This window comes from Chelonus insularis, unplaced genomic scaffold (assembly GCF_013357705.1).
Source record: "Chelonus insularis isolate UGA/USDA-ARS -01 unplaced genomic scaffold, ASM1335770v1 contig_3_pilon, whole genome shotgun sequence".
NCBI classification, from domain to species: Eukaryota; Metazoa; Arthropoda; class Insecta; order Hymenoptera; family Braconidae; genus Chelonus; species Chelonus insularis.
The window spans coordinates 2,415,376-2,422,908 of NW_023276556.1; the positions used below are offsets into that span (position 1 = coordinate 2,415,376).

The window sequence follows — 7,533 nt, forward strand, 5'->3', positions numbered from 1 at the left end:
TACCTGTGTGAGGTTCCACCTGTGTGAATAACCTGCAGTTGAGCACACCCATCTCTGTTTTGATATGTCGCTCTCAAGCCTGTTACTTTACTGTTTTCATTCTTATAAACATTCATTCTGTGTGATCACAAGGTTTTCGAACATCTGAGACTACAAATGGACAAAAAAATGTTTCAACAAAAAATCAAACGTAAATAGAAATGAAAATTAAATGTTTAAAATAATAATGAATTATTTTTATTTCACCTTTTTATTATACTAATGAGAATTTTAATAAAAAATTTAATTTTTTTGAACTTTCAGAAAACCAGCAGTATTAGAAAAGTATTTAGCATTTGCTTCATTAACTTTTTTCTCAGCCGCTTGTGGATTAACAATCTCAAGTCCTTGGAGAGGAGTAAAAGCAACACTAGAAGCCGTTCCAGAAACTTGTTTTTTTACAGTTGTACTACCACCCCATTGTTGTTGTTTTTGTAGATTTTTTTGTAGCGTTTTAGATATACGCACTTTAGTCTTTTCATCTATTTGAGGTAACCTGATTCTTCCAGTTCCTGCTTTTCCTATTGTACCTCGACTATAGCCGAGATCTTCTTGATACGCGTCACTTTCAATCTGCAACGAAGAATAAAATATTAATGAAAAATTTTGATTAAAAAATACTATCAAGATGTATCAAAAATAAAAATAAACATACATCAGCAAAGTTCATTCTATTAGCATGTTTTCTAAATTCTGTGATAGCATATCTTTCTTTCATTTTTCTCACACGTTTTCCTCCTCGCTTCTTTCTACCAGGATCAATCGGTTTAGGTAAAGGTTTGACAAATTTAACTGGTGGCGGCTCTTGAAGTTTATCTAATTTTTTCTCTATTTCTTCACGAAGACTTTGACCAATGTGTCCATCGGTACTTTCATGTGCAGCATCAACACGAGCAGCTAACATACTTTTAGAAGCTACTAACCTCGCCGCTTTTCTTCTGAGATCGGGTGGAGCGTCTTGAACGATATCGCAATAATAAATAAATCCGGTATGTGGTAATGTTGACGTTTGAGAAAATCCAGATAAAGTAGTTTTCTGTGAACCTAATACAAGTAGATTGCATGCTGGCATTTTGGATAGTTTAGTCAAGCCCCCAGCAACTCCCATTATCTTTGCTGCTGTTGATGCTCCAACGATTATTGAAAGGTTTGGAGCAATAAATGCCATTCTACTTTCCACATATTCATAAATTTTCAACTTGTAATTGTTTAACTCCAGTGCCATATCGCATGCTTCACTAATAGCGTCTTTTTCCTCATCAGTTAACAATTGCCCTTGAGTTGTTGAAGCCGTTACCGAAACAACCATAATAGTAGCTTGAGTCAGAAACTGCTGGAGGATTTCATTATTTTTTGCTTTGTCTAAATCATTGCTCAGCTCTTTGACGGTCATTACGTACTCCAGTGGACCAACAACTAGTGATTCAAGTTCAGGAAACCTTTTAGAATATTTATCTCGAACAAATCTATGGATTGTTGCAATCTCATTGTCTATATCTGCAGCTATGTTATTAGCTTCAACGATAAGCTGATATTCCGGATCTGATTCTACCGGTCCAACGATGTCTACACATTTTCTTGGGACTTTACTATATTTATCAATTTGTGAAACAATTTTATGCAACTCCGGTGAATCTCTCAACTTTGCCAATTCTTTTACTGTACTAACTTTTATATCTATAATAAAATAAAAAATTTAAGAGAATTAACATTATTTATAATAATATTGAAATTACTTATAATAATTTATAGTAAGTGCAATTTAATAAAATAATAACTAACCTTCTTTAGTGGCTTGAACAAGCGAAACAGGTGTAATAAATTCCAATTCATCTTCTTGCATTGCCTCATCTCCATCATCATCCTCTTCCAAATCAGCCAATAATTCATCGGCTAAAGACATTTTTAACACGAATTTAATGAAAAATTACTAGTTTATAAACAAATGTCAATTCTGCGTTATATTACGACCGGAAACAAATTTGTTTATTTCGTAATTTCCAAATGCTGCCATCGCGTGGAAATTTAATAAACTTGCTTTTGCAAAAAATTTGGCTGCAGCGCTACCATACCAATATCCGGTAATACAGATTGTTCCGGTGATACTATAGATCAAATCCTGTACCAAAAATGAAATAAATCACAAAGAGAAAAAAATAATTATAATAGTTTTGTGATATATAAATATAACATAGAATTATCTGAAGCCACGCCTGGCTTTATGATTCATCTTCATGCCAAAAGCAGTCCGTGATTTGTATTGTAAAAAAATCACGACAGGTTGAAAATACCTCAGCGGCATCAGTATCGCATTGTGCTCATATTCTTGACAGTACAAAACCATAGACAGCAATACAAAGAGTTGTCTTAGAAATTCAGTGTTTATTTCGAAAAAAATAAATTTTTTGTGTATTTTATCCGGTGACAAAAGAAAATTTGGTGTAGTATTGAATAAAAAATTTAAAAACCAAATAAGATGAATTAATAATTGGCAATTATTTCACATAATGAGACCATGTGTTACTAACAACAATGCGATGGTGGGAGAGCCTACATTTTCTTATTCGCAATATTGCATTTTTTTCTGTTAAAGTTATCATGTAGTTCGGTAAGTGCGAATAGTTGATCAGAAGACTTTCGCTCAAGAATTAACGTGTTCTCATTTAATATTCTATGCAAATTATAAAAACTAGAGCAAGTGATCGAGATATCGATGTGGATGATGGCAAAGATTGAAAGTTTCAATGAGAGATGAAGCGTCGTTAGAACTGGTGATGCGCAAGATCTTGTTCTTCCTAGAACTAATTGTAAAGTTTTTTATTTGCATAATTACAGTGGTTATTAGATTATAACAAATTTATTTTTATTGATAATTGTCATAAAGAATTTTTCCTAAAAGAAAAAGTGTATATTGAAGGAATTTTTAGTGAGAGTTTTAGTGTTGTGTAGACAACGAGAAAGGAGTCGTCCAAGTGCGCAAGTGAGAGAGAGAAGCAAAGACTGAGATATGTTGAGATGTGAAGCAGCGTGAACGCCCAGGTGAAATGATTATGTTCTAAAAAGAAAGTCATCTGTTGTAAAAGTACGACGTAGCATTCTAACAAGTTTGAAGATTACCTTCGAGTGTTTTGAATGTCAATTGCATGAATTTTTTGAATTCTTGGCCAATGAAAGGCCTTAAGTGGACGTGATTTCCACATTCAGGAAGGCCGGAAGGAAAGAAGAAAAGGTGCAAGAGTGAGCAGGCGAGTGAGATAAGCAAGTATTGAAGTGCAAGTAGGTTTGGTGATACACACAGGAGAGTTTCTCAGGGTAAGAGCAAAGATGGCGACGAGCTCTTTAACGTGGTCGTGCACTTGTTGCCTAAGATTCAAATTTAGTCCTGAAGAAATAGAACAAAGGTACAAAAGTCAAGAAATTGATCGAATGTTGGAGAAAGACCGTCAAGTATTTAGGAGGCAAGTTAAGTTGTTGCTACTTGGTGCTGGTGAAAGCGGCAAATCAACTTTTCTAAAACAGATGCGAATCATTCATGGAATTAAATTTGAGGTAATGACAATGAAAAAAGTACTGCATGCTGTACTATTATGTGAGCTATTCTTAGGCTATTTAAAGCAATCTATTATCATATTATCAAGCATTAAAATTCATTATTGCTTAATGACATTATTCATGACACATTTTTTAAAGTGTACATCCTGTTTATTTTCAGCCTGAATTAATAAAAGAATACCAACATATTATTTATCAGAACATTATTAAAGGAATGAAAGTTTTAGTTGATGCCAGGGATAAACTTAATATTCCTTGGGATAACCCAAAAAATTATGACATTGGATATCAGCTGTTGAAGTTTGAAAATACAATCATTTTAGATGCTCGATTATTTCTTCATTACGTACCATCCTTACAGAGTCTTTGGAAAGATTCTTCGATTAAAAAAGCATTTGATAGAAGAAGAGAATTTCAATTGGTAATTAAATGAATCAATTTATATATCATTTCTAATTTCTTGAACTGTTACTCAATCTGTATTAAGTTTTTTTCTTATCTAATTAGTACGATTAATGTAATGCTTTTTTTTATCTCAGAGTGATTCAGTTCAATATTTTTTGGATAATCTCGATCGGATTTCAAGAGCGGTATGTTTCATTAACTGATTTTAAATCTTAAAATTTATTTATCAAATTTTTCTATTTAAAGCAATGATTGATATTAAAAAATATTAAATAATATAATGTATATAATTGTTTTCATAGGATTATGTGCCTACACATCAAGATATTCTTCACTGTCGCAAGGCAACTAAAGGAATATCAGAGTGTGTGATACCAATAAACAATATTCCATTTTTATTTGTTGATGTTGGTGGTCAGAGGTCTCAAAGACAAAAGTGGTATCAATGCTTCGATTGTGTTACGTCTATCATTTTTCTTGTTTCATCATCTGAATTTGATCAAGTCTTATTAGAAGATAGGTAAGTATCATTATTATGCTTTTTTTTACTAATTAAAAATCGAATTTAAATTTAAATATCTGTATTATTTATAATATAATATTTATCATACGTTCATGTTTATTACAGAAGAACTAACAGACTTGAAGAATCAAGGAATATTTTCGATACAATAGTAAACAATATGATTTTTGGCGGGGTTTCTATAATACTTTTTCTCAATAAAACCGATTTGCTTGACAAAAAAGTAAGATCACCCGATACCAACGTAAGTTGGTATTTTCCTCAATTTCAGGGTGATTCACATTCCATGAAAGATGTACAGAAGTTTATCTTGGATATGTTCATATCCGTAAAGAGGGACCCTCGCAAACCGTTATTCCATCATTTCACGACAGCTGTAGATACAGAAAATATAAAAGTCGTTTTCAATGCGGTTAAAGATACGATTTTACATCGAAATTTAGAATCACTTATGCTTCAATAGAAGAAAAGTAGGAAATTAATATTTAAAAAATAAGGTATGTCTACTCTTGTTTATATTGAATAGAATTTTTTCACAAAATGTTGAAGATACTACCAGGCTTCCTAAGACAATATATTAATACTTTAATAATTAACATGGAGAATTGAAAAAAAATGTATTACCATTAAATCGTATTTACTGTTCACATAAAAGCAATTAATAGAAACTTTTTTATACTAAAAGGAGGAAAAGTAGAGCTCAGGGTGTTAAAAAAGAAAAAGCAATACTGCCTTTTGTAGTAGATAAAGATATTTACATCAAAATTATTTAAAGGATTTTTTAATTTTATAAAACATAAAAAATATTTTTTCAACGTCCATGTTTACTTTTTGATAAAAATATTTGAATGAGTAAAAAAATCTTGTAAATAGATAAAACTCATTCTTGAATTAAGTTAACAATGATTTCGATAATGAATTTACATCAATAGAACTTTAATATATATTGATAAAATTTACATCAATATATTTATTGTATATTTATATTCTATTTATATTTATATTGCGACTAAGAAGTAAAATGAATCGCAGCTTTGATTAATCTCCTTCCTTTGTACAGTTATTATTTAATGAATGAAACTAATGAATATTTTAAGTTTTTATATATTGTATTGTAATTGAGATAAATTTTGTCCAATGGACAAAATATAATTAAATATAATTTATTTTTTGGATTTTTTAAATTATTCATTATCATTAATTAATTAACGCTGTTTTTACTATCGATTAATGTGTCAAATAACGAGAAAACCAAATACTAGAATCATGCCATACGAACCAAATGAAAACACTAACCATTTTGTGTTCTATTTGCAGTTGGTGAAATTTAAATTCATTGTTAACTGTCACAAACATTAATTGTTATTGTTCTTACTATACTTGTTGCCGATTTAAAGTTGATTTTCCCTTATATTCTTGGCACAATTACTTTTTTTATATTCGGCAGCTAATTAACAATCGTGTACAGATTTTTAGATTTAGTAATTAATTTTTTACGTTAATCAGTATTACTGTATTCCGTTGAATTTTTATTTACCTATTCATTTATTTTGTAGTAAATTATATAACATTGATTTATTATTCGAAATCCGAGCGCAATGATGTCAACAACGAAAAGTTATACGTATTATTTATAATATCTTTATTTTCATTATCTATTTTATTATGGTTATTATAAAAAAAAAAAAATTCTGTGCCAAGATTTTAATGTTAATTATTTTATGAAAAATTTTTGCATTGTCTTATTACAATTATCCATTATTTAGAGTTACATTTGTCGAGGTTTTAATGAACCAAAGATATTTGCATAAAAATGATGATTATTTGTTAATGATTTTGTATTTAACGAAATTCTAATTTATGTTGAATATTTCATAAACGATCAAATAAGTGCTAAAATATATTTAAAAACATTGATAATTATGAGAGGAAAAAATTAACATTCCTATAAAGATAAATTATACGAATAAGTAAGGAAAAATTGGATGCATTTTTATAACATATATAATTCGAATAATAATTTTCAAATTGTATACTGATAAATATTTGTACTGTAGAGAGCCTTAAAAAAAATTGCCTAGAATTTGATATTTATAATAAGAATCAAATTTTATAAAATATATACATTTTTAGAAAAATATTTATACATTGTAGAAAACGATATTTTGGATGAATTGTTATATTTTTTTTCAAATAATAATATTTAATAGGATTTTTTGTAATTTACTTATTGATTCATAATTAATAAAAATAATAAGGGCGTTAGTGAGATTAGAATTGAAAGTAAAAAAAATATAAATTGAAAAAACTTTCTGAATAAAAATAAAATGAAAATAAACTGATTATTAGTACTTTCATTTGCTCGGACGTGATTGTAACTTTTAATAAATTTAAAAGTCAAGTATTGTTCAAGTATTGTATTCGGAAAAACTAGTAATTAACATAATTTATGTGAAAGATAATATTTCAAGGAGCTTTATATTGTATCATTTTTAAGAATCATCAGAATCAAATTTTTCAAACTCATTTGGTTTGTTCAAGCAGTAATCATATCTGTTTATGAGTATTTTTATTTTTTTTAATACATAAGTCAGATTTTTAATGTATAATATGAACTGAATTATATAGATATATTGTGCCTTTTTATATAATGTATATTTTGTACATAAAATAGTTTACATTGATCATTATTATTGTATTAAATGTAAGATCTCAATACGAATATAATTAATAAAAAAACTTTATAAAATTTTTTTCGATTATAATACACAAAAATATTTCACAAAAAATTTTTTTTATTAATTAAAGTAAATTTATAAATTCATTAAAACTTTTTGTTTTACTACAATTAAACCTTGTCTTTTGTTCACATAATTATAATATTTATATTATATTAAGATCACATATTGCATGTTTTATTATCTTATGTGTATTAACACTAATATTATGAATTTCATTATCATTTATTAGATATAATACTTAATCATTCAAAGATTAAATGCATTCTATATTAC

The 7,533-nt window shown here is 28.3% G+C and overlaps 2 protein-coding genes across 3 annotated transcripts; one reads left to right on the forward strand and one right to left on the reverse strand.

Moving 5' to 3' along the window:
- Window positions 1–22: 22 nt before the first annotated feature.
- Prp31 (pre-mRNA processing factor 31) lies at window positions 23–2,038 on the reverse strand. 2 transcript variants are annotated; one of them, XM_035086199.1, is made up of 4 exons: window positions 1,822–2,038; window positions 695–1,716; window positions 247–612; window positions 23–150 (listed from the first exon to the last, which is right to left on the reverse strand). In XM_035086199.1, exons 1-3 carry the CDS (start codon window positions 1,940–1,942, stop codon window positions 283–285), a joined length of 1,473 nt encoding a protein of 490 aa, XP_034942090.1. In that variant the 5' UTR covers window positions 1,943–2,038; the 3' UTR covers window positions 23–150; window positions 247–282. The 2 variants fall into 2 exon arrangements, with proteins under 2 accessions (XP_034942090.1, XP_034942091.1); XM_035086200.1 differs by lacking the exon at window positions 23–150 and having other exon boundaries at window positions 241–612.
- Window positions 2,039–2,156: 118 nt separating this feature from the next.
- On the forward strand, window positions 2,157–6,207 carry cta (Guanine nucleotide-binding protein subunit alpha cta). The gene is made up of 5 exons (XM_035085998.1): window positions 2,157–3,588; window positions 3,752–4,012; window positions 4,131–4,181; window positions 4,299–4,516; window positions 4,625–6,207. Exons 1-5 carry the CDS (start codon window positions 3,364–3,366, stop codon window positions 4,980–4,982), a joined length of 1,113 nt encoding a protein of 370 aa, XP_034941889.1. The 5' UTR covers window positions 2,157–3,363; the 3' UTR covers window positions 4,983–6,207.
- The last annotated feature ends 1,326 nt before the right edge of the window (window positions 6,208–7,533 follow it).

Coding starts and splice junctions, on each gene's coding strand:
- Prp31 (XM_035086199.1), bottom strand. CDS start 1,942: ATGTCTTTAGCCGATGAATTATTGGCTGATTTGGAAGAGGATGATGAT. Junction 1,717..1,821: donor TGTTCAAGCCACTAAAGAAG/GTTAGTTATTAT, acceptor ATTTTATTATAG/ATATAAAAGTTAGTACAGTA. Junction 613..694: donor ATAGAATGAACTTTGCTGAT/GTATGTTTATTT, acceptor TCTTCGTTGCAG/ATTGAAAGTGACGCGTATCA.
- cta (XM_035085998.1), top strand. CDS start 3,364: ATGGCGACGAGCTCTTTAACGTGGTCGTGCACTTGTTGCCTAAGATTC. Junction 4,013..4,130: donor GAAGAAGAGAATTTCAATTG/GTAATTAAATGA, acceptor TTTTTATCTCAG/AGTGATTCAGTTCAATATTT. Junction 4,182..4,298: donor TCGATCGGATTTCAAGAGCG/GTATGTTTCATT, acceptor TTGTTTTCATAG/GATTATGTGCCTACACATCA.